We start from the raw sequence: 26,829 nt of genomic DNA on the forward strand, positions 1-26,829 counted from the left end.
ATGTACACTTCTTGCATGCTTGCCATCTGTGTCTGTCGCCATGTTGTCTCACTCCCTGCAAAATTTGAGGTAGGATGGGGATTTTGTACTCTGAAAGAGTGGCACACTGATATAGCAATATTACTGCATTACCCAGCCCGAGCTCAAGGTAGAAAGCAATGGCCTGGAAAATTTTAAACCAAACTCACAAGCTAAAAGAATTACATCCTAAATGTAGTAGCTACCGCTGGACACATTTCGCACTGAACCAAAGTTGTTTTAGCATTTACTGAGGCACTTTGAAGAAACCTGTTTAACTGCAATATCTGCCTCATTGATTTTTTTGCCCATGTTTACAAATGCTTTGCCATGAAGGAAATTCTTATCGTGAGAACTAAATGTACCAAGTCATTCTTGCTGGACAAATGTTGCATCATCCATCAAGAAACCACAATTCCCATTTGTGCACTCTTCATTCACCCACACCACCAGCACCATCTGGAAACACTCTTTTGCACTGCTGGTCTATTATATTTCTTCAACTACGAGACCAGAGTGCAGCCACCACCAATACATCTGTAAAATGTAGCATTTGATATTCAGTGGATCTCCACAACATAGTGTGCCAAGGTTTGCTGAGGTATATTTGACCATGTGCTTCAGAAACAAAGGGTACGTCAAAGTCTTGCAAAAGGCAAAGGCCAAGAAATGTGATTAAATAGCTCAGCCAGTGTTCCTCTGCTCAAGTTCAAGAAGCTGCTGGTGCACACTAGCATGGTAATGAATAAGATAACAAAAAGTCCAAACAGGAGGTGTTGGCGGTAGATTTAAAAGAAGAAGTAAAAAGTGAAAACTCTGACTTTTCGCTTTGAGCTCCATTGTGTCAACTTTAAAATCTAAAAATGCTTATTGCTGCTGGAAACTGTAATACTTTTATTATATACATAGTGTAGGCTTCATAGATTAATAAATTGAGGATAATTTACTAACAAGCAAATGTAGTATGCTGAAATTGCTTCTTGAAAGTACAGTATGTTTTGATTTCCACTGTAAACAGTTGATAAGTCGGAAAACTTTAATACATTGCATTGTGGGATGTGAAGTCCCATAGACAAATGTGTAGAAGTGTTTTTACTTAATTCTTACTGGGATTTCTTGTGTTTCTTTGCCAGACAAAGACGTGATTCGCTTGAGTGCATTTTTGTTCTGTTTGTTCCCAGCATTCCCCGTGATATCACCTCACTCGGAGAGACATTACATTTTGGCCTAAGTTGGATATTTCCACATAAACATCCAAAATAAACATCTGCCATTGTTTTGCTGTAACTTTCAGTCCGTGAAAACAACAGAAATGTGTTGGGAAGTCACTTTGGCACAGTTTTTTGGACAAAGACTAGAAATCACAATTAGAAAGAGGTAAAAAACCCTCGTATTAAATTAAGTTGGGCTTTTGCCTTTATTGCTCATATACAGTATGTTGTTCCACATATATGAAATTTGTTCTCGGCATTTTAACCCATCCCTGGAGAGCAGTCGGCAGCCATTTTACAGCGCCTGGGGAGCAGTTCGGGTTAAGGGACTTGCTCAACATCCCACAGTGATGGCCCAGGTGAGGCTTGAACCAGCAACCCTCTGATGCCAAGCCCAGCGTCCTTAACCACTAGGCCTTAACCAATAGGCTACCACTCCCACACAGGTATGCAACCTGAAAGAATTTCCAAAATCAAGGTCATGAGGTTCTGGATCCAGAATAGGGATTACCAACCTGTACAACTACACGTGCAAATACCAGTTTCATTTAAGCATTGTTGTAGAAATGCCAAAAAAAAGGTTTTGTAGTTTTATCATTCAGTGTTGGCTTTGCACACAAAACATGATTTAGTTTGTTTTAGGCTACCAACAAGAAGATAATTTATCTTTTCTCTTGTTTCCCTTATCTAAACTTTAGTTTAGTTGCAGTCGACAAAGTTCACAGTACTTTTTCTCAAGTAAATTTGGGAATGATATTACTGTTATCCAGTAATATTCTCCAGCCACAAGCAGAGATCAACGGAACATTGATGGTAGAGGGTTTTCTTCTGTTCAAGAAGTCAGGGGTTGAATCCCAAGGCTATAGCTATCCATACATCATAGTGTGCTTGGGCAAGGCATTGAACCCTGACTTTCTCCCAATCGTTGCAAAAGAGTGTGAATGAGTGATATTTTAAAGCTCATTGGGACAACTTTGATGGTAAATACAGCACTGGATGAATAAAGTCAATTTCCCATTTTAATTTGTTTGCCGAATGTCCTGCCCTTTACCACAAACTTGGCACTGAATGTAAGATTTAAGAACTTTTTGTTCTAGGTTTTATCCATTGAAAAAAATGCCACTATTCAACCACTATTCAAAACACAATGTAGTCTTGTTATTTGGAGTTAAAAAATAATCAAAAAAACACACTAATTTAAGGTCACTGGGTGCCTTGAGCTTCCAAAGGAAATCTACTGAGTGTTTTTAAATGTGCTGTAAAACTGTAGCTAATAATCAACGCTTAACAATAAACCGAGGAAAAACTAAAATTACCGTAGTTTGATCTCAAAGGACAATGAATGTGCTTATTGACACACACCAGACTTTAAATGGAATTTTCAAAAGCCACTGGTGTAAACAAATTCCATGGTGCCAGACTGGTGTGACCGCAGGGAAAATCAGACTAAGCAATGCAACCGATTACCAGAAAATGAGCAACTTTTTTAATGTTTGATAAGGTTTTGTGCACTGTTACAATAGGTGATAAATGTATTCCGATTTAGTTACAATCTCATGTTGATATGTATTGTACATAAACTAGACCTGCAAATACTTCCTCGTATAGTCAGATAAACACCATTTTAGTTTTCTAAAAAGGATCTGGGAGAACTTCCGCGTCCTGCCACACACAAAGATGAATTTTGTTTCAGCTGCCCAGATGTTGGTTTTATCAGAGAAGACTGATCAGAAAGGGGATTTCATTGTCCCACAGCTGAAGTCATCTGGCAGCCAGCTACAAGCAAGGGCAGACTGACTATATCCAGGTGAGAAAACTCACGAAACATTCTCCTGAAGTATAAACTTATTAGCAGGCAGAACGCATCTTGAGACCACTGTCAGGCTTCTCACTTTTTTCAAGTAAGGCTAAACAGATCCTTTCTTTTCATGATTTACTTTAATAAGACACTGAAATTTCACTATTTGAAATTGTATGGTTCATTACTGCAAAAGTGATACAAAAGGTATGACTCCTTATGAAATTTCATTAAAAAAATGCGTAACTTTTCATAGAAATTATTAAAAAAAACTCTAAAGAGCTTAATTATTTGCTCAAAATAAGCAATAATATTCTATTAGTGGTCAAAGCCATGAAAAAGTTTGCCCAAAATATAAATCAAAACTCTGAGGAAAATGATGAAATTTCCATTGTCTGGTGTGGGTTTATGTAGGCTTTTTGGTTACCAACAACTAAAGCTTTCTTAATTGTTGACAGTTGTAGACAGTTGCAGCTAAAGTCTATTCATTTTCCATTACCATTTTAGTTAAGGACATTTTCAAATTTAAATATTTTTTTAAGGGTATTACATAATACTGGCAATGGTTAAGAAAAAACATAAAATCATTTTGATAGTACAAATAAGCTAAATTTCCATGTGCGGACAAGGCTAATTGCAATGATTTTTTTAACGATTGTTAAAGATGTGAAATTGAGAAGTATTATCAGAAGGAGCTGAATTATTCAGAACATTTATGTGCAGCTAAACTGAGAAATAAATTAGCCTGTGATGAGCACAACTAAGTTTTTATGATTTAGGAGATTTTAAATTAAATTGTGAGAGTGGAGCTGTAGCTGATCACATAGAGTGAAAAAAAGAAGAAAGGAAAACACATTGTGTATACTCTAACTGGCCATTGCATGTTAATTACTTTTCTTTTGTAAAAGAGGCAGAAAGAACAAATTGTTCAAAAGCAATTATTCTGCCTGACAATTGCCAAGACACTCAGTGAAGTGGAAATTTGTAAAAGTGAGCAAAATGTACTCTTTTCCTTTATTCCCCACTTGGGGATTAATAAAGGTTATATTAATTCACTATTTAATCAACGAGACTACACAAAGAACTTGGGTCTTTGTTTTACTCTGCAAAACGTGTTTCATTCAAGCCCAATGAAAAACACGTTTGATTAATTAAACAAAAAGACTGCTGTCGTGTCTTGAATGCAATTTTATGTCCGAGATAGCTCAAATTTCTCTCATACATAAAAATGATACCAACAAAAATTTGCCTCAGTTATTCATTGAATATTATTTACTAGATTATAGTTGTCCAGTTTAACGTAAAGGAACATAGGGCAGGATCAAGAAATCGGACTCCATAAAGACACGACGGCCGTTAGGGTAACTGCAGTCATCAGCCAAGCCACCGCCGTCGGAGCATGCGTGAACTCTTCACAGCTGATACTGTGACACAAATATCTATTAACTCGCCGTTTAGGGGATTGTTGACTACAAGTAGAGGATGGATACCCGATGGTACCCAACGGGTCAGGTCAGGTTTGGACAGATATTTAAAAATGGTGGCATAGTGTCCTTGTGTGTAGCATTCCGTAGCAGCAGTAGTGAGCGCAGCTTCAGCAAGAGGACAGCCTTGAAGCCACCCACTCTTCATACAATCCTATTTCTACATAAGAAGATGAATTGTCCTTCGTTTTGATATGTGGATCATATAAATAGATTCACTGGGTCTCTTGCACGCACTACGTGCCTGTTTGTGTTTGACATTTGCTTGTTTCCCCGTCTGCAGTTCTGTTCTGTTAACATTAACAGTTGTTCATTAATAATAGTGGATTTATCACTAAAACAAACATTTTTATGAGGAATAAACAAGGTTTTAACTGTTGATTTCGGGTCGGGCTTGGATATAAATATCTAAATACCTGTAGGGTTTGGGCCAGACTTGGATGACAAAATGCGGCCCAATCCCCAATCTAACTGCAAGACCTCCGCACATGCCTCTTCATGCCTCCTCAGAACCAAAAAAGTAGTTTGGTTCACCGTGGTTGTCTTCTTTCAGTCTCCGAGTCGTCATCTTCTTCTACTTCTTCATTTCCGGCAAAGTGGACGCCTCACCAAGCCGTCAAGAACGCACATCAACGTCATTTGACGTCAGGTCTGCAGGACTACATGGGAAATTTGGGTCCGGAATTGCAGTACAAAATGTATCACAAAGTTTGTTCAAGGCAATAGGGAGATGTGTGTGTGGGCCATTCTTTTTGGGTTTGAACGCTTCATCACCCATTAGCATTAAAGCAGAACAAAGCAACTTGCGCTTAGCGCTCCCCCTAAAGGTCCCTTTTGGTTATGTCACTGTAGTAAACACTCGGCACCCCCCGCCGCCTGCCCCACCCCACAGCTACATGCGCACCTTTGCTCTCCCAAGACGGTAGAAGAAGGATAACACGAAGAAATGTCTGAAGAGGTAGGTACTGTCGATATTATCGGATTCGTGTTTGAGCCCTCTGTCGATCCGATTGCCTCTTAATTTTCCTCCCCTCCTCGGACAAAGGTCTTCTCTGCCATTTTTTGCTGGCTCTGCCATAATGTGGGTTTGAAAAAAGAGTTTGTAGACAATCGTGAGCAGCCACGGGGCTGATGCTAGTATAGCATTAGTGTGTGTTGGGCTGTCATAAAGCAGTACTTCTTGCCGCGAGAACGACAACAGAGCTGTGAGACTGGTACCGGACCGGAGGCAGGGAAAGTTGCAAGTGTGGCTGTCTGGTCAGAGACAGCAGAGGGTAATAAAAAAAAACTCAATCACCCCATAAACACTTGTAATAACCTCAGTGGGACTACGAAAAGGATTTTTTTTAAAAAAAGTTACTTAGTTCTGTTTTAAAAGACTTAAACTTAATGTTTATTTTTTCACAAATCCTGCCCTAAGTTCCTTTAAGTGGGATGAACTGTACTAATGACACCATTTTTGTTTTAATTCTCTTTTTATTTTTGAAAGGCAAATTTCCATCACAAACAATCACTCCAACATATAGAAAAGGATGGTTATAGTTGTTAAATTCAGGCAATTCTGTCCATAGTACCCTTCTGTGTTTGTTTAACATAATGTACAATATTACAGATGAAAACAATGAGAAACAGAATGCTTACCAAAAGCATAAGTGAAATCAAATTAAATCAAATCTGATTGGTTTCACGTACTCAGTCCATTTGCTCCAGACCTTGTAAAATTTGTCTTTTTCAACTCTGATGATAACATTTTGTAAAGGAAGAAGTATGTGAAATTTTTAACAATATTGATTACTTTTAGATGTAAATGAGGAATAATGGTCACAGAGAAAAGCAAAAGGAATTAGTTGAAAAGTTGAGGAAATGCAAAATGTAATTAATTAGCAAGGCATATGTTTTACTGTAGCAATTAGAAGTTTAGAAGACACTGCTGAAAACAGCCTGAATGGTAGAATACCTTCAGATCTTCTAGTTGGCAACAGACATAACTGCGATTTTATACTCCCATTGAATTGTTCAAGTTATTCTATAAAATAAAAATTTAAAAAATGCATTCATATAATTTAAAAATATTCTTAAACGTGAAGGTTCCGGAGAGTTAACCTTTCTTTCCACTTGTTGGATGGACCATTAATTGAACCACAGTAAGAACTTCAGCACAGACAAGCTTTGTTTTTCTTCCGCTCCAAGCTAAGTAGCTCCAACTATCGTGTTCAGCCATCAGCCACAGGAAAATGAAAAATGACTGACATTAATGGGTTAAAAACATTGCAATTTTTTTACTGCTGTATATTATTTCAACAGCCCAACTGGCATTTCAATGAAAATCAAACCGTACAGCCCACTGTTGACACACGAATGAGGGGTGAACAAAGGCCAGGGAAAACTTTTATTTGAAAAGCTTCTTTAAAATAGCAAAAATAATGTGCCACACATGGAGTATTATAATGAACTCACGGGAAAAACGAAAAGAAAGATTCAGTCCAAATGACGTAAACTGCTCAACTTTAGAACTCCTGATACATACGTTGGAAATTAAATCTTAAATCTTAGACATGTGCACCTTTTGTGGAAATAATTAGCAGCAAGTTGTCATGATCCAATGCAGATCCACTTATCTTCCTATTCATTGCTTCAGTAGAGACAGATCTGAATCACTCAATGAGATATGCATGAGGGGATAGGAAGTAGTTACCTCAGCTGCTAGCTTCCTCTCAGATGATCTTGGGTTCTGTGTGGCTAAAGTGGGCTTGTACTCATTTCAGACACTGCCTGACTTGTGCTTTGTTTCTTGTTTTTGACTTTAAGGAAAAGAAATGTCTGGTTTTATCCCAGAGCAGATGCTCCCCACGAGGAAACACTTTACTAGGCTTTGAAAGAATGACTTTGCCTGTTGAATATTAGCTGATCACTCAACTTACTGTCTTGCCGTGGAGTGCTATTAAGAAAGGATTCATCCAGTTTCAAGGACTCCTGACCCTTACCAGGTTGGTACCACCCCCTAATTATCACGCCAGAATGTTCACTGCCATCTATACTGGTATTATCTTTAACTTTCCCCATTAAAAAAGTCAGTTACAGATGTTAAAGTTTTCCCATAACAAAACAATAGTGGTACATTTTGAAACCTGCCATTTCCTCTATCCAAACTTAGGACTTTGCATTAATAGTTGAAGCTGCTAGGGATGATATTTTTTATTAAATAATGCAAAGACAGTGTAAGCCTCACAGATCAATAAATAAATGATAATTTTCTCAAATAAAATATGGAAAAAGTTGAAATTGCAGCTCGGAAGTTTACTTTGATCTTTACTGTAATTTTATTAGTTTATTTATTAAGATCCCCATTAGCCACAGCGAAAGCTGCTGCAATTCTTCCTGGGGTCCGTGGAAAAATACAAAAAATACAATTACACAAAGTAAGTGATGCAAGAGAGGCAAGTCACGCAAAATGTTCTGAGAGTGACATGTTACAGAAATTCAACATGGCAGCCCGCTGCTGTGGAGACTAACTCAAACAGTGTTTACTTACTCAATTATCTTTCCAGTTACAGGTAAACCTCATCATTAAACAAGTGCGGACCAAGTGAATTTCATCAGTCAGAGTGGAGGACAAAGTATTTTATTATATGAGATGATGCACATAATACATTTGTCAAGAGCACATTGCAAGAAATAAAAAGGTCCCTCAACAACCACATTCCTTACATGACTGTTTTATGCTTTTCTTTATCTGCATGTAAGTTAGGCGTGTTAAAGGACCACTGAGACATGAGCCAGGGAAGCCTTTCCTGCTCATGTTCATATCAACATATCACCACATTGGGACCTGGCTGCCAAATGTGTCTCCTGGGTACCTCACCTTCAGGTCAACAGTCACACAGAACAAAGTGTCTCTGGTGGCCCAGAGAGAGAAGAAACAGGACCGTTACCTAATTGGAATGCTGCTGTTGCTATGTGGATGACTACATCCATATACAAAGTTTCTGAGATTCTTTTTTTCCCATCTCATTTCTGTGCACATGTACATGTTCAATCTACACATTTGCATAAATCATGTCTTGCATAAATTATGTCAGAATAGCTATTTTTTTATTCACTTCAGCTATATGTCATTGATTTAATCTTGAAGAATAAAAACAAGAGATGTCATTTTAACTAAAAGATTATGCAAGTCCTAAACTACTCACCACATCTGCACAAAGAGGCTGTGTTCAAACAGGATTTACTCTTTCACGTGAGTAATGAATTGACTCAAAAGGGAGTGATAAACAACAAAGTGAAAGCTTTGACATGTCCAATTATTTTATTCAACAATAAGAAACGCAGAGAATCAAAATGCTAAAGCAATCAAAGTTTTTGCGTGCCGTGTTGTTTCCCGTCCCATGACAGGACTGGTTTACATCCCAGTATCACGAAATGTCTCTCTGAGGCACTGCCACATGATGACTGTGCTTACACAAAGCAGAGGGAATCATTCAAAGGGGATCGAGTCTAATCTAGCCTTCTTACCCCTACAGCCCTGTTTGTCCCAGCTACTGGTTTGTAGGATGGCAAGCAGACGGCTCCACCTGGCCTCCATCTGGGAGTGACACAAGGCACCACCTGGTAGACATCACCAGCGTAAGCCACCAGACTGCTTGATGGTCTTGCCAAAAAATGATGGCTGCCACTCTCAGGGCTTAAAGAGACCACAATGCATGCAATGTTTTTCATTACAGGAACTCTTTTACCCGTAAACGTGACCAGGTTTAACAATGTTAACGCTTACATGGTAGAATATCTTAATCGTACAGTTAAAGTTTGCCTTTTAACTAGTAAAAATTGAATTTACCCAAATATATTTTGTCACATGTCGAGACATGGGCAGGTTACTATAATGATGTAAGAGCTGGTTTGAGAAAATGTGGCTAGCATGCTAACCCACAGCCTAGACACTGAAGTAGGACTGGGCAAAAAAAATCGATTTAATCGATTAATCAAATTTGTAGATAAAAACAATGTTTTATTTTGCAAATTTGAGTTTAAAATAATAATAATAATAATCTTTAAATATTTTTATATTTTCCCACCACAGTTTTGTAGGACTTTTTCGCATTCCAATGTGAGCCAGCCCTCTCTTTGTTTACCTTTTGATTCAGCTATATGTGTGTCACAGGCATGTTCAATTTTTTATTTGCACTATGCTGAGATGCTAAGGGAAGAATTTACATTTTTTTTTAATTGTAATCTTATAGAAAATGTAGTTATTTGATTTCTTAATCAGAATATTTAAGCTTACCTTTTATTTTGGGATTGTTCTATGAATTTTAACTCTTGAGGACAATCACAGCAAAAAAAAAAGTTGTACTTTTTACAATATATCTGATGTCTGCAGTCATTTTTAGGTGCATTACATTTTTTTTCCTTTCTTTTTTAAAATTGGAGATTTTTTTAAGGCAAAATCGCCCAACCCTACACTGTAGGTTTGATCTTAATGGAAAGCTCTCTCTGTGTGTTTTTTCTGTAGCCTCATAATACATATGTTTGGTTTCTACAAAGAAAACAGTCATCATCCCCACAGATCTCCGTAGCAGCTCCAAACACAAAAATAAACTAATGTAGGCTTCAGAGAGAACCTTTGTGGACTTTGTTCCACAAAAGCTTACGACTTAATACCAACCGTATTATAGAAGCAAACTAGAAGCACCTTGTTCATCATTTTTATCATGGTATGAAATCATTTCTTCCAGTTTTAAAGAAAAATATTCAAAAGCCAAAAAGAAACACCCTGAACAGTCATGGTTCCATTTCGACTTTGATGGTGTTCTTACCATTATTTATTTTCGGCCGGGCGAAACTATTTGAGGGGAGCCTACTACATTTTTTTTAATTCAGACAAATAAAATGACTACTGTTGAATGTCTTCCACCACCTCACTGCAACGTGTTCACATACCCCTAAACGCGAGTACACAGTCATAGTCTAAAATGGGAATCACTGCTTTAGCGCCACTAAAGATCTTTAACATTTACAATTTATATCTAACCCTTGTGAAAATTTACATTAAATACAATCCTAATATTCTGCTCTCTGTAATAAGCCTTCGGTTCACACATTTTCAGAAATTCAGGGTGACACAGTTTACTAATGTCATCAAGAAATCCACCACAGAAAGCCAGAAGCAAATTACACATAATATAAAACTACTGATTTAGTTTTAAACTAAATTATAAAACAAAGTTGGTTATATGTTACTTATTTAACAAGAAAATTGATGTCAGTTGATCTTAATCTGCTGTATACCAACTGGAAACTTTCAATAGACAAATACGATTGATAAAATTGTGCCTCACGCCCCTAGTTGGACGCTTGTGCTCATTGAATCAGAACGCTTGTCACCAGCGTCGAAGATGCTCGAGATGTACGTCTACACAAGTTGGGACGGCAACCCGTCAAGGGGAGGGGCTCTCTGTTGTCGGTGGTGTTCATACAATGGATGATATTGTGGCAATCAGTTACGTTCATAATTCACCCTGTGACCGTGAAGTGGTGGGAACATTGTGTTGAGAAGGAGGTGTTTCCGGTCGGCTGTATTTTGGTGTGACTCAGTGTGTGCACTGTGATGTCAGAGGGCTATAGAGAAGTGTGGCTGAATGGATAATAAAGTTTGGAGTTCCGTGCTGAACACGCAGCCTCCGACTCCCGTTCATCGGCTCTACATTATCAAGAGAGTGGCTTGGCTCTATTTGCGCCTCGGCACCGTTTCTGGATCCACCAGAGCTGCGCTCGGACAAGAGTCACTTTCAGCGCTACTTCCATCTCTCTCGTGCCCAGTTTGATGACCTGCTGACCCACATCGGCGCTCGCATCTCCTACCAGGACACTAACTACAAGAGCTCTATGCCAGCAGAAGAGTGTCTATCCATCTGTCTCTGCCTCCGGTTAGTGTTGTTTTTTTCTTATTATTCTGAATACGTCATGGTTGGGGAAAGCTCCCGATTGGTCGACACACCGAGATATGCCCCAAAAGTTCAACAATCCCAACTCCAGTGTCGGCTGCGTTGAAGGCGCCGTCAAAAGCTTGAAATCTCGAAACGCACAGCGTTCGCAGCGCAAAAAACTTCAAAATGCATCGCACAGGAAGCGCTTGATGCGCAGCGGGAACTCTGACGCTCCCTAGAAGTGCGTACACCATATATTGTCTATGTGAACCTGATTCTGTTGACGCTTTGGACGCGTTTGGTGTGAACGTGCTGCAACTGAGATTCTGCTACGCAGGCACTGGCATTTTTCTGCCATTCTGTTATATTGTTGTTTTGTCTGTAATGAGGAGTTTATTGTACTTTTTTGTGTATTTTTCTCTAATTCTTTATGTTGTTATGTTGAAATAATTTTGTATATCTTTTGTGTTTTGTGAGTCTTTTTGTACATTTACTTTGGGGCCCACCCCAGTTGCCTATGTCTGCTCTAATTATATGAAGGAGTTCTCTTCAGACAGTGTGAGGCCAATGATAACAGGTTGTCAAATATTTTCCCCAGAACATTTAAGGAATAAGGACCCAAAGAGTGACTGGGACATTGTTTGTTTTATCAGCTCTTGTTTAAAAATAACTATTGCAATTAACACAGCAGGTCTTCCTTGTTGCCTGAAAGGGCAACGGAAAGAAACCTGTTCAATGAAATGTGTGGGCTGTCTCGAGGAAGTCATATAAAGACAAGGACTTTAGTTAAAAACCACTAATGTCAAGCAAAGCCTTGCTTGTTTTTATACAAATACTGTCGATAATTGGTTATTGCTCAAACGGGTGTTAAAAGAAGCTGTTTGTGAAAGGAAAACAGCACGATGCTGATGCTATAAAACAGTGAGCAGCTGGAGTAACTAAGTGACACAGTCCAGGCCCAGAGGATGCTGCTAAGAGGCATTGGTGGAGTGAGATGAGACACATAAAGCTGTTTGTTGAAAGTATGGGGCTTTTAAAAGAAAATTATTGGTTGGGAACAAATATTGTAGTTCACTTGGTTTCATATTACAGTAGTGAGTGTGCCAATCGATATTGAAATTGGATATCAGTCGAATACCAGCATCAGTTTATATCGGCCTCCATCTAAAATCACCGATATTAGGACTCTGATATTGTCACTCCGATACAAGCGGTCTATTTCTATCCAGCAGTGCCCGAATCTAGCATGCAGAGCCCACGTGATCACAGCGTGCACTAAGGTGCCTGCAAAGTAGTAATAAGTAGTAGCTATGTCTGTCGTGAGGCAATATTTTGAAGTTAAATTATTGGTAATTTGCACATGAAAATCATTATTAATTTGTTTTAATTTAATTTTGAAGTTCTTTTTCAGGGTCTTCTAATTTGTATATGTTTATTTTATTCAATTGTAGCTTATTCTTATGTGTGAGGTTTAAAATATTTGTAACCCATTGGTTAATAATAATCATAATAATAATAATAGTTCTTCTCATACCTACTGTTGCTGACTTATTGTTCTCTGTTAGAGTAATATCATATCACTTGATCAAGCTTTTTCCAACATTCCACACAACAAAATAAGTCGTAAAAGTATGGGAGAAAAAATTAGGGGTGTATGATTCGTGCCGATATCGGATCAATAATAGTAGTAAAAAAAAAAAAAAAAGCTAACATTATTAAAACAACTAAAGAAATTCGGACATAAAAAAGACCATCACTGGGAACTGATCAGAACATGAAAGCAGTCAGCAATTGTTTCAATATCTCTGTATAGTAAGACCCTGGCTTAGATTATTCCCATATGTCCCAAAGACTTCTAACAAATATGTACAGGAAACTAAAAGCACATGGCAACATTGGACAACAATACCAACAACAAAAAACTTGTAAAGACTCAAAATAAAACAGCAAAAACAATATTAATCCCCTGTTCCCATAAAAAAAAACGTGTCAAATACGTGCTTGGTTAAAGTCCCATTTGCCAAAGGCACTAAAAATATTTTAATAGAAGACAGGTGTCATCTGACTGGTTATTGATTAGCTAGTGTGCTCTATCTACAACTTTGAACACCTAAACATGCTACAATGCTATTACTGAGCACAATGAGCTCAACTGGAGAAATGAAATGAGATGCACCTGTGAAATATCAAGCATAAGCCACACGGCTATTACACAAGTCAGAGCCAAACTTATGAGGTTGAGGAAAATGATGATGAATGCATTCTGCCCCCAATCCTGCAACGATTCAGTCCATCATCAATTACAATCTCCTCACAATAAAACACATGGAAATGCAACTTTTCAGTCAGCTGCAGTTTTACAAAGTGTGAGAAAACAGTTCATCTGACGACCAACTCCCACTGCTGCTGGTTGGACCTGGGGCATGAACCCACATGCTGTCAAGTAACAAACAGGGTAAATGCAGCTTGTTAGACTTGTGAAACAGTTCTGTTGCCTAGTAGAGATGAGGTATTTGTTCATTCTGTTGTGTTGAAATGTGAGATAACACATATACCTAGTAATTAAATGAAAAAACATGACATTTGCTTTGTATAGCGTGCAAATATATCAAAATAAAGGCCAGCAAATTGCGTTAACTTTGTTGCTCATTTTTCCACAATCTTTTTTTTTTATTATTCTTTAGGAACTTTATTGAAAACTGTACAATACAAGCCAAGAAAACTTTAGCAAACTAGGATCCATTTTCATTGGCATAAAAGTGAGAATGTGAAGCCTAATGTCAATGAATGTCTTCTCATGTGTTCAAAAGGAGAACAAACAAAAACTAAGCTAAAAGTTAAAGTCCAGAGTTTTTCTTTGTAGAAACAATTGAAATTACACATTTCACCTGGCGACCGTGGCTCAGGTGGTAGTGGATCGTCTTCTGATCGAGAGGTTGGGGGTTCGATCCCAGTACCTGACTATGTGTCGAAGTGTCCTTGGGCAAGACACTGAACCCTAAGTTGCTCCCAGTGGTCGACTAGCGCCTTGCATGGCAGTCCTGTCCCACTGGTGTGTGAATGTGAGAGTGATTGGGTGAATGAGCTGATATGTAAAGCGCTTTGAGACTGCTTCAGTGTGGTGATAAAGCGCTATATAAAATCAAGTCCATTTAGTCCATTCCATTTACCTTAATAAATGTAACCATTTCAGGATAAACACGATCATTTCTTTAGTGAGTCCTTTGAAAATGTCCAATGTTTGATTAATCGTGAATAATTACGCCCAGATTTGCAATTAGTTAGCTAAATTTTGTTTTTTATTCACACCTCCATATCTAATATTTGATTATACAGTGCATAAAAAACAGCCACCTTATAATAATAATAATTTAAATAAATGGAAAAATGATGCACACTCCGAATTGGATTGTAAGATGCACAGATGATGGGAATAGATTTTTTTACTTCTTTATGTTAGGGTGCGATTTACCAACTAAGATTTATTAGAACTTTAGATCCACCTGAACTACTTTCCACTAGTGCAAACACAACATCTGATCCCTGATATACAGTAATTCTGCCCAGACCCTAAACCCAATTCTGCACTGTCACATACTTTTTTGTTACTTCCTCAAACCGTACAGTTCCTCTCTTGGTACTTTGAAACCGGCTTTGTTTTGGTAAGAACATGCAGTGTAATTGTCTTTTGCCTCAACCTTCTCTATATTTCTCCATTATTGTTCCTAAAGTACAAATTGTGTCTGTGGTACTTAGTGTTATGAATCTACACTGCTTCAAACTAACCAGAACGTTCTTTCCTGGTTTTTATTGCATAGATTGTCCACTTTATACTCCACCGCACTTCCTCCCAGGCATCCCCAAAACATCAGCCTTTCTCACACTCTGTTCCACTAACATTTGTTAGGCAATAAAAATGTTCTCAAATGTTTCTCAAACTGTAACCTATGTGTTTATTGTGAGTTGTGTAAAATTAAGCGCCTAAAGCAGTAAAATGGGCAGATTTGAGAAACCCCACCATGTTTTGTCAAAACAACTATATATTTTCCTTGACGTGACAGCATATGTGCAGTTAGCCCACCTTGTAAAATGCTTACATTAAAGTTAAAGCAGTGGTTTAAAACACTGTTAACTTAAAAAAACAACAACAAAAAAAACAGAGGAAATCTCTGTCGCTATTAGAAACATAGAAAGTACCAGTAGTGTCACTTTGGTTAAAATCATTGTGGACGAAGAATGAGCCAGAAGGTTGTAGAGCTATAATAATGAGGAATTCAAACCCAAGCATTGCAGTTCCGCTTTATATAGACCACAACTGTATGATTTATATGTAAAAAGGAAGGACTTAAATGCATGATATGTCTCCTTTAAGGAACAGCTCTACATCTTGAGATCTGCATGGGTAAAGGCTTCAACTGATTTCGGCAGCAAGAAAAGCTAAGTGGTCATAATGGCATTCTACATATCAGAGAGATACATCAAGGACACTTGCATAAATTCCATCTGTAGCCAATGTTTACAAAATGTTGCTTTTTGTCATGAAGTATTGACACTGAAACATTGGACTCTGTTGATTGTCATTGGGGGAAATTTGAAGTGTCACAATTCTCTAATGCAATACAGCAGCACAGAAGGAATAAGGATTAAACAAGTAAACAAACAAGCTCACATTTTACACCTCACCTGAAGTGAGTGAAAGCAGTTGGTTTGCTAATATAGGGGTGGTATTACCAAAAATCGAAAACAAATCAAAATCTAAAAACTGTTAGGATAATTTGTGCTTACACACTAGGGAGAAAATCCAATCCAACACTTCCTTCTGTTAGACATAAAACATACTCAAAAGAGCCTTATACTTAGCCATATTGTGGTTCTGTAGTGGGTAACTCTACACCTTGTAGGCTTACATTAAAACCCACTGCATGTGCAAAGGCAAAATGTTAAGCCTTTACACATGTAGACGGCACCTTCACACTTCGCCCTGCCTTCGAATTCACATTTTTTTTCACAGATGCGACCTGTGTTTTTGCTCTAAGTTTATCCTGAATATTTCAGCGACCCTCTCTTCTCATACCCACAGCCCTTTGAAATCTGACACTCTAAGCATGCCCACTTTAACATCTGCCAAAAGCGTCGACACAACGGTGAAACTACAATTAAGAACATTTCTTGACTTGACACCTTTTTTGGCATGTTTAGACCAAACTTAATGATGAAATGGTAAGCCACAAGAAAAGAGCAACGTCCGTTATTAAGAAGGTAATCAAAGTATGAGGAAATTTCTTACCAGCTGTTTGGTGTTTAAATGTTTTTTTGTTATGTCAATGTGAAAGAAATATCAATGCAAAAAGCTGAGATAGATGGAGATATTTGAAACCATTGTGACCCTTGATTGTACATACATAGAGTGGCACTAAAGCTCCCAGGTACAGGTGTTAAATCCAATCAATGCTAAGACACCAAGAGTCAGATGAAGGGAGAGGTAGACAAGGGCAAGCACAGGGAGGGTAGGGGTGGAGGGGAGTTGAAAAAAGGTCCTCCACCCCTCAGGGTTGGAGAGGGTCAGCACAGTGACGAATTCGCACAGGAAAAGAGGGGGTGGACCCACATGAAAAAGATTTAAGATGCTCAGACAGAGCAAAGTTTCACAGAAGAACTCAAGACACAGCCTGGGTGAGCTGTTGATCAAAGGACATCTCCAACTAGACAGGTGGAAAAATCTGCAGATCTTCGTGTCCTTTTTTGAGATATTCGTTCCTCAATAGATCACTGCCAAAGCCCTCCAAGCTTTTTTTTCTTTGAATTTAAAAATGGCCAAAGTCAATCTGAGCATTGTGGCTTTGGGGGTAATGCTGCTCTTTTTTGCTGACACATGGGCACAGAACCCCAGGAAAAGGCTGGCGCCACCAAAGTCACCTAAGGGTCAGTGCTGTGATGACGTCCGCTCCCTCAAAGTTCAGGTGGCCAACCTGACCAGCATCCTCGAAGAGCTGAGCCGCAAGCAAGAGACCGATTTGTTGAAAGTAGTGAGGCAAATAATGGAGCTGGATCAGCAAAACCGGCAGCAGGAAGCTCGGGTCACCGAGGCTGAGAGCAAGTACTCGGAGATCAACAACCGTGTGGAGATCATGCAGCTGCAAACCCTTCAGTCTGCTACTCAGACTTCATCTGGTGAGCATCAAAGTGGCTGCTATAAGAGCACGGACAGTAAATGTAAAGTTTGTTTGTTTAAATCTATCATCTAAAGTTATCTAAAGAAATGCAGTCTTTTTAATCCACTTAAAGCATTGAGGTGAAGTTAAAAATACCTCACACCTGGTAATTATTATCCATCAGTGATTTGCACCTTCTGACCTGTCTCGTAGCTTTTTTTGTCCGCAGTCCAGCTGCTGCCCTTTCCTTACAGATGGTCACAGGTTGTTCAAAATGACAAAATTTCAAGCCCTAGTTTTCATCTGTGAATTACAGTTGGATTTGTTCTCATGTAGAAAAAACAGGTGCTTATTTTCCAAATTACAAACCGAGGATGGTGGCAAAGCCATCATTCAAAATGGAATGTGAAAACTTTCAAACATGCCAACTATTTGACACATGCTAAACTACAGTATTCAGTTTAGACACTAAATATTTATAATAAGTTCAGTGTGGCAGTTTGGAAGCGACAGTGTACGCAACAGTGGAGCCACTGACCTGATTTAGAAAAAAAAAAACTTTATTTAAGAGTTCCACCTGCAGGTGCCCTCAGGAATAATCTTCACCAGTCACCTTATCTCTACACTTGTTTAAACAGCACTGGTTGCCTGTGTATGAGCATTACATTGTATATCATCTCAAACCTGATCTGAGTGGTTTATCAAAGTGATAAAGCACAGAGAGCTTTTCAGTAAAAGTCAGACACAAGACAGCTTGAAAGGAAGGCACACACAAATTAGAGCTGGAGGATTTCCATAACTCATCAAGTATTGTGCTCAGGGCTCCAAAGAACACAGACCTAATAATTGCATCACCACATTAAAATAAAATTCAAAGATGCTTTTGTTCTTCTCTGTTGAGCTCTTGGTGGGCTGAAGATTATGAAGCTCAGGTTACTAAGAACTTCTTAAAAAACACCCTTTGGTTTAAAAAAAATAACCTAACCATGTTTTTCTGTCTCCAGATGCCTTGTATGACTGTGCATCGCTTTACAGTAAGAACTACAAGATCTCAGGCGAGTACAAACTGCCAAAGGATGAGTTTCTGGGTACACCTGAACTCAGTGTAAGTTTCACTTCGAACTTGCTTGATTCAAATTCAGATTCACAATGTCAACGTTGTCATTTCTAAAAACCTGCATTGTTTGGTTGCAGGTCTTCTGTGATATGGACACCAATGGAGGTGGTTGGACTGTGATTCAAAGACGGAAAATTGGCCTGACCTCTTTCAAACGTGACTGGAAGCAGTACAAGGGTGGATTTGGTTCCATCCGAGGAGATTTCTGGCTGGGCAATGACCACATCTTCCGCCTAACAAGGCAGCCCAGTGTGCTCAGGATTGAGCTGGAGGTATGTGATGGAAAGCCTGGCACTGGCATACCATTAATATTAACTGTAGTAAACGTAGCCAGAACTTGGAGTCTGACCTCAGACAGAAAAGATTCATTAGAAAAATTAGTGGGTTTAAGAAAATAAATATAAAATTATAGTGTTTTAAAAGACTTTGCCATCGTTTAGAGATATCCCTCTTTAAAACATGTCATATGTGCTTTCCGTGACAGGACTGGGTAGGAGAGACACGCTATGCTGAATACGGTTTTTTCACAGTGAGTAATGAGCTCAACAGCTACAAGCTCTTCCTTGCCAACTACAGTGGAAATGCTGGAGACTCTTTGCGCTACCACAACAACACTAACTTCAGCACCTTCAACAAAGATAACGACAAATGTGTAGATCACTGCGCTGCTTTGCGCAAAGGTAATTTCTTTGTACAATGCAAGATGATAAAGTCCCTCATCTTTTTTGTTAATCAAGGCTAATTCTCCTTCCCTCATTCACTTCCAGGTGGTTACTGGTACAACTGCTGCACTGATTCTAATCTGAATGGCGTTTTCTATCGCTATGGTGAGCACACAAAGAACACAGATGGGATCACTTGGTATGGTTGGCATGGACCCAACTACTCACTGAAGAAGGTAGAGATGAAGGTCCGACCAGTAGGTTTTCAACCATAAAAACCTCAGGGACGTGTTCTCAATTAAAATCATATCCAAGAATACCAAGAGATCTGCTAAATACATGATTCAACTAAAAAGTCATGGCCTTCCCTCGATGGCTCAAGGAATGAAATGACTGTGACTGTCTGGTCAGTCAGATGAATGTTTTGCGTTGGTGGCGTTTTTGATTGTATATTGTAGTTTGTTGTTTTGCGTGTGTATTTATCAGTAAAATATTCTAAATTTTAAAAACTTCACTAGTTGACCTTTCACCACTATCCTAAAGGGTAACTGGACTGATTCTTTCTCACAACTGTCTTGAAAGCATGAGGTCGAATTTTTAGCACATTTAACACAGGTGAGCATCCAGACTGGATCAGCTATAAATCTTTACACACTGCTAATATCTAATTAAAATGCCCATTGTAGTCTGCTGGGATGGGTCTATGCATTTGGAGATATCTCCTTTAATGTACACAGCAATTGTTTCCCTCTGTAAGACCCTAACGTCCATGACTGAACAGTTAGATTTGTAAAATGTGTACAGCTTTGTAATTATGTTGTGTGAATGAAATTAAAACATATTTTTTAAAAGAAACTGTGTGCACATATGGTCCAGGAATCAGTACAGGATAGTTTGAGTTTGCCTGTAAGCTGATTATCTGTGTACTCTAAGTTTATTAATGGGTGTGTTCCAGCCTTGAGTTGGTAACCTTTGACTCTTAGGTCATTGCCTGACACCTTGACTAAAAGTCCCAAGGCACCTTAGCCAAATGCAAAACTGAGGACCACACACACACACACACACACACACACCCCACCTTGTTAAATACCTCCAGGTTTACTTTGTTGCGCGGAGTCACCGAAAGGCTATTTAGATTAACAGCAACAAACGGCCAGCGTTGGCCAAATGGTCAGCGGTCAGGACACGAGTCAAGGCAAACAACTAATTTGAGCCAGACATTCATCTTTTCTTTCCACAACAGATGACTGTGAAAACATTTGAGGCACCAAAAGCGGATTCCCGGATGGTGATAAATGGCAGGTCATTCTATTTCAAGAGTCACAAATATTCAGACCTGAGCCCTTAACAACAACAAGCAGGCATTTATCAGTAGTAGACAGTGTAAGAGGGTACTACTGACCTTGTCCCCATGGACAACTCTATATTAATTCCAACAGTTTTGAAACTCAGCTACCAGTGGAAGGTGGGGACTTTAACAGGAATTTTACCTGGTGTAACTGGGTATCTGAAGGTGGCACTGATATGAATAATCACGGTTCTCCCCACTCTGAGTGCAAAAACATTAGATTTGTCCATTACCCATGTGAAGGACTCACTACATGTACAAGGTGAACCATGACTCACATCTTGAATCATCTAAAATGAGTTTCAGCCACAAACAATAGTACAAAGAGATATGGAAGGAAAGATGACTAAGCAAAGGTTAAGGCAGTGGCTACCAAATTGGGGGCGCATGCCCACATGATGACACAGCAAGAACGGCCTTGCTGAACATTGAGCAGCATGAATGATAGACATACATAAAATATTGTTTGCTTTACACTCAAAGAACTTTATTACCCTTTTAAAATGTGCGATTGCACATTTTATGTTATTTTGATGAGTTTTGAAGAAGAATAGTAATAATTTTTACATTTTTCAATAAAGTTTGCATTTTTTAACCCCTTTGTTGAAATTTTGTTGTGATGATTTTTCATTCTTCAAAGGGGGCTGCAACAGAAATAGTTTGGTAACCACTGGGTTAATGCAATGTAAATTCATTCTTTTTGTTTTAATTCTTAAAAGTAGCAGAGCAGAACTTATTTAAGCCTCACTGCACTACAGGGAAATGCAATTTGTACGATAGGATCTAAACAAACAACAAATATCCAATTCATCACAACGAAAGAGCACCTTAATACAACATAGCATGGATCCAATGCACACGTTTTTTCCAGTGAGAGATTTGGTCTAACCACTTACAGCCTGCTGTACATCTGCTTAATGCTAACATTTTGATATATCCCAAGCATTTCAATGGTTCCCATTAACATTATAGCCACACAATATTCCAGAGTCAACAATACCCACCACTCTGAACTCTTCACTAAAATAACCAGCACTACACATTTAAAAGACATTCATGTGATATATCTGGGTCTCATTAGTGCAATTTAACCAGTTATTATCAAATTAAAACTTTACAAAACATACCAACTCCCTTTCAAAACCACTTCAAAACCAAAAAAACACTGTCTACTGTGATTCTTCTTTAAGGAGGAAATGGAGAAAATGAAACCCATTTCCTGAATAAATTTATGGTTATGTGTTGATGTATCATCAAACCACTGACTAATTCTTTATACAAGTCTTCAACTTTTTCTGGAACTGTTACAACTCATGACAATTGTACTTTTAAGAGTTCTTTGGTCACAGTTATGAGCCCAAAATAGAATTAAAGATCTGTTTAATAAACCACTCAGAGCAATTACAGAAATGAGTCAGTCATCGACAAACAATGACACTTCAGTTAGAAAAGCAGTCACGACAATGACTTTACGTCATCAAAAAATATGCATCAGATGTGTTTTCTAAACTCATACAGCCCCGACTCTGTAAAACTAGGCTCACGAGCACTTTTAACACACCAGTGTCTCGATCCCTTTTTTATGGGAAACCCTGGAGAGGTGAGAACCAGATGGGGATATTGAAAACACCAGAGTGCGGGCTCCCATCATTCATCATCATCAAGGCTCCCTTAGAAATTGAAAACAGGCCTTAGAGAAACACAAGTCCAGACACTCGTAGATGAAAAGAAGGCAGGCATCCAATTAGATGGCTGGAAAACAGATTTTGCTATGCTATGCCAAAGGCACTGAAATAAAAGAAAGATGAGAAAATGGGATGGAAAAGATGACAGAAGATATCAAAGCCACGAGAGGCTAGGGGATAAGCAATAAATAATTTCTCTGTCAATTTATCGGATGAAAAATGACTCTGGGAGGATGGTGTAATGTTCGTTGTTATATGTAAAAAGTGTTTATGATCAATGAAATGTCAGTGTACAAGCTAAGATGTTTACTTCTCACTCTGTTCACGTATGAGTAAATGAGTTTGTGGTCAGGGAGGATATACGTGTGGTTTAAACAAACTTCTTACCTGATCAGAGACTCCAGGATGAGAGGAGAGGGGCCTTTCTGAAACTCCAGCTCCTTGTAATGCAGCGCTTTAGCGTAGGCACGGCATTTGGCGGCTCTCTCGCCGAGCAGAACAATACCATTATCATCTCTGAGGGGAAGGGGGCCCTGAAAAAAGTGACAAACTGCATGAGCTTTGCTAGAACTGAACTTTAATTTGACCGAGCGAACCAGGAGGATACGTCAGACAGTTAGAGGGACTTTCACCTTTACTCTCCAACACGCTTCTTTCGTCCATTTGGGTCAGTATAGCTCACTTTATGTGTGTTTCTAAGAAGAACTCACAGCAAGGGGTTCCTGCTGAAATGCTATATTACAACCCAAGGAATGACAGTCCCAGTTGTTCCTCAGTGTAACACTACCACTAGTAATTAGCTCAACATGTGTAGTTAAAAGGTAGGAGAGAGAGAAATTTGCTCTTAGAAAAGCTTGTACTGAATCTTTGCAACACCTGATGAACAAAGTTCTACTGTGGGATTCACGTCAAATGTCTATTCTCGTTTTTACCCACAATGCCACAAAAAACATAAAGCTGAAGACTTTTTTTAGCTTTCACTACACCAAAAATATCAATCCACTTCACTTGGATAAAATTGCTTAAAGCTGCTTGGGTCGATCATTTTTTTGAAATTGAAGATAATTTGCTTGAAAAAAATGTAAAAGGTTAAAATTGCAGCTCGAAAATTTGTTTTGATTTCCACTGTAAACATTCTCTTCATGACGATGTCGGAAAAGTTTTGCGCATTGCATTAAGGAATGTGGAGTCAGGTAGACAATGCATTGAAGTGTTTTTACTTCATTCTTAATGTAATTTCTTGAGTTTTTTCCACAGACAAGCTTGACTCCATTTTGTTCTAGTTTGTTTCCGGTATTCCTCGTGATATCGCCTCACTCCGCTAGACATCCAATTTTAGCCAGATGAGGATCTTTCCGTATAAACAGCCGCCATTGTCATGCGCATCGACAATCTTTCACAAAAATTTTAGATGTTCAAATACAATCCCAATATAACGAATGGAGGCGAGACACCAGTGCCTCCACTGAATCTCTGATCTTCTTAATCTTCTACTTGAATACCTTTGAGCACACCTGTTTCTAAAGCCTCACTGATGTCAAAGTGAGATGCAAAGAAGATTGAACCAAGATAAATATTATCAGGCATTTGCAGAATAAAAACTGGTTTTTAAAAGGTGCTAAAGTGCAGTGGGTGCTTCAGCAGTTTTTTTTATATTATCATTATTTTTACAAACACACAGTGCATCTCTGTTTTACTAGATAAAATATCACTTTTTGGCCATTGACTTTGACTCAGCCAATGTTACATCAACTCAAAATTAAACAGGCAACCTACTTATACTTAAGTACCGAGAAGAGGCCTTTTAACAATGAATTCTTGCAGATTTTAGTCAGATAGTTAGATTCTATGAGGCAGAAACACAGACACTATTGGTTGTGTGGGTGACCATGGCTCAGGTGGTAGTGGGTCGTCTTCTGATCGAGAGGTTGGGGGTTCGATCCCAGTACCTGACTATGTGTCAAAGTGTCCTTGGGCAAGACACTGAACCCTAAGTTGCTCCCAGTGGTCGACTAGTGCCTTGCATGGCAGTCCTGTCCCACTGGTGTGTGAATGTGAGAGTGATTGGGTGAATGAGCTGATATGTAAAGCGCTTTGAGACTGCTTCAGTGTGGTGATAAAGCGCTATATAAAATCAAGTCCATTTACCATTTACCATTTTATGCCCTCTGGTTACCATTAAAAAACTATTATCAACAGAGTCTTGAAAGCAGCAGAGAAAAAGCTGGTGAGGTAAGACATTTCAGGATCTCAGATAAAATGCAGCAGCAGCAACAGCTCACCTTATCGCTGTGCTCCATGAACTCGGCCAAGTTGAGCAGTGTCTGAGTGACCTCAGCAATGTCTTGGGAAGTGAGCGCCAACTCGATGCTGCGGATAAGCTCGTCCTGTTGGTCCTCACTCAGCTCAGACCAGCAGGACAGAAAAGCAGCATTGAACAGGTCCCTGTGGATCAAAAGGTGCAAAGGATGATGTGTTCATTATGTGTAAAACCAAATAGGCCAAAGGTCACATGAAAATGACTCCCATGAGAAACAATGAGTCCTATTGTATATTTCTCTCATTTACAGTATGAATTTATATTGAACCACTTTGAAACTAAAGCCCTTTGAAATATTCAAATAGAAATGGACTAGTTTATTATACAAATAAACTCTGGCCTCTAAATTGGTTAATATTAAATTTACTTTGGCTCATCTGTCTGAAAAAGTGACTTTAGCATCTGTCGATTCACAGCAGAACTCAGAAGTCTGTTTGGACTGGCCAAGTTTTCCTTCGTCTCAACAGTTCTAATCCCACCCATTCATCAAAACCAGATCCTTGTAATTTGACACCAGCCTCACAGACTCTATGGCTAATGCCATGTCAGTCCAACCTTAGGGTTTAAAGAGCCGTGGCTGACAGACACCGCTTACCAGTTCCTGCATGGCCTTTCCGTTACATTTTACAGAAAATACAGAAAGGCCTAACAAGTGACCAATCCAGAAACTTAGTAGCACATAAAACACTGCAGCAGCCTCGAGAGCAGATGTGTACCTGGCGAGGGGAATATATGTTTGGGCCAGAGACCAGCAGGAGCGCAGGGCCGGGGACGATGACTCTTTGAGCAGGACCACACTCAAACGTCTCAGCCACTCCAACCAGTCGTCCTTGGACACCTTCCGAGCAGCGCCCCAGGCCTGAACAAGACCAGATCAATCACGGTTTTACTAGCTACTGGAACCTATTGGAGAAAGAATGATCCTCCAAATTCCTCAAATTGAAAACAATACAGCAATATGTGGGGAATGACCCACCTGGCAACGTGGAGTAGGTCTGCTTACTGTAAGACTTAATAGGAGACTTTACATTGTACCAATTTACATAAGTAAACAAACCTCTCTGTGGAAACATAGTTAGGGCCCTATAAAATCCTTTTAATTTGCTGTTTTACACATTTATTGTAAAAATTCAGTTGTAAAAAAATATTATTTTTACATTTTTTTTTTAGAAAATATTTGTTTTAAACTCCTGTGAGGAAACAAAATAATATAAAACCATACATAGTAGAAGCTGGACCAAATAAATGAATGAGTCCATGCACACAATGAATGGGTTATTATTAGTGTCATATAGACTTTGAACCCGTTCTTTGAAATAAATAGAAAGTTGGCATCGCTGCATTGTAGCATTCAGAGGAAAAAAGCCTCAGGATTCTGCTCATTTATGTTGGTTTACAGTACAAGGCATCACTAACCTATGACTCATCTGTCAATGAAACCATAGAAATCTGTGTTTGGAACTGTTTACCGTCTCTATCAACAATACCCACGAAACAAACACACGACTGTGGTCTGTGCGCCACCTTTCACTACAAACGTGAGTCCTGACCTTCTGCAGTGCCGTCGTGCTGACGTGAAGCTTCTTCATTGGCCCCGCCTCCACTGGCCCGCTGACCAGAGGGTCGCCTTGGTTACCACGAAGTTGGCGGTGCTGGAAGATTAGTGGATCCTCTTCTTCCTCTGCCAAAGTGTAACCCTAGTGTGACCACAAACACACGGGACCACACACGCACACGCAGACCACACACACAGGAAGTGTTGCTACAAGCTTCTAAACAGAAATTTCTGAAGGCAGAAGATAATTTCCCTTCACAAATCAATTCATACACCAGGTGACGAGAATACCCTAAAAATCAACAACAGACAAGAGCGCTGTGCTTATTTTACTGTCGCAATATATTTTTACTTATTTACTTTAACCAGGAGAGACTCATTGAGATTAAGAATCTCTTTTTAAGAGAATCCTAAAAGCAGTTAGGTTTCAGGAATTGCTCAAGGTTCCACAGTGACGGTCCAGAATAGATTTGAACCACCGACCCACCGGTTACAAGCCTGCTTTTTTAAATGTCATTCCCACACTGCCCTGTATCAACCCTGTTTAGACATCACA

At 39.0% G+C, this 26,829-nt stretch overlaps 2 protein-coding genes across 2 annotated transcripts in view; one reads left to right on the top strand and one right to left on the bottom strand.

Annotated features, from left to right (window-relative positions):
- The window catches only part of mtor (mechanistic target of rapamycin kinase), a 145,916-nt gene that overhangs the window by 80,435 nt on the left and 38,652 nt on the right, over positions 1-26,829 (bottom strand). Inside the window, exons 25-28 of the mRNA XM_028452859.1 lie at positions 26,269-26,415; positions 25,435-25,577; positions 24,681-24,843; positions 22,786-22,931 (exon numbers count right to left, since the gene is read on the bottom strand). Of these exons, the coding sequence (XP_028308660.1) occupies positions 22,786-22,931; positions 24,681-24,843; positions 25,435-25,577; positions 26,269-26,415 (599 nt within the window). The remainder of the gene's footprint in view (positions 1-22,785; positions 22,932-24,680; positions 24,844-25,434; positions 25,578-26,268; positions 26,416-26,829) is intronic.
- Positions 17,064-21,308, top strand: angptl7 (angiopoietin-like 7). The gene is made up of 5 exons (XM_028452871.1): positions 17,064-17,605; positions 18,591-18,691; positions 18,781-18,975; positions 19,188-19,383; positions 19,471-21,308. The coding sequence occupies exons 1-5, from the start codon at positions 17,245-17,247 to the stop codon at positions 19,638-19,640; spliced, it is 1,023 nt and encodes a 340-aa protein (XP_028308672.1). The 5' UTR covers positions 17,064-17,244; the 3' UTR covers positions 19,641-21,308.

The sequence above is a fragment of the Gouania willdenowi genome, chromosome 7 (genome assembly GCF_900634775.1).
Source record: "Gouania willdenowi chromosome 7, fGouWil2.1, whole genome shotgun sequence".
In the NCBI taxonomy this organism is placed as follows: domain Eukaryota; kingdom Metazoa; phylum Chordata; class Actinopteri; order Blenniiformes; family Gobiesocidae; genus Gouania; species Gouania willdenowi.

Bases quoted from the DNA above. Each gene is read 5' to 3' on its own strand.
- angptl7 (XM_028452871.1), top strand. From the start codon at position 17,245: ATGGCCAAAGTCAATCTGAGCATTGTGGCTTTGGGGGTAATGCTGCTC. The intron at 17,606-18,590 runs GTGAGCATCAAA...TTCTGTCTCCAG, and splicing joins TGCTACTCAGACTTCATCTG to ATGCCTTGTATGACTGTGCA. The intron at 19,384-19,470 runs GTAATTTCTTTG...ATTCACTTCCAG, and splicing joins CTGCGCTGCTTTGCGCAAAG to GTGGTTACTGGTACAACTGC.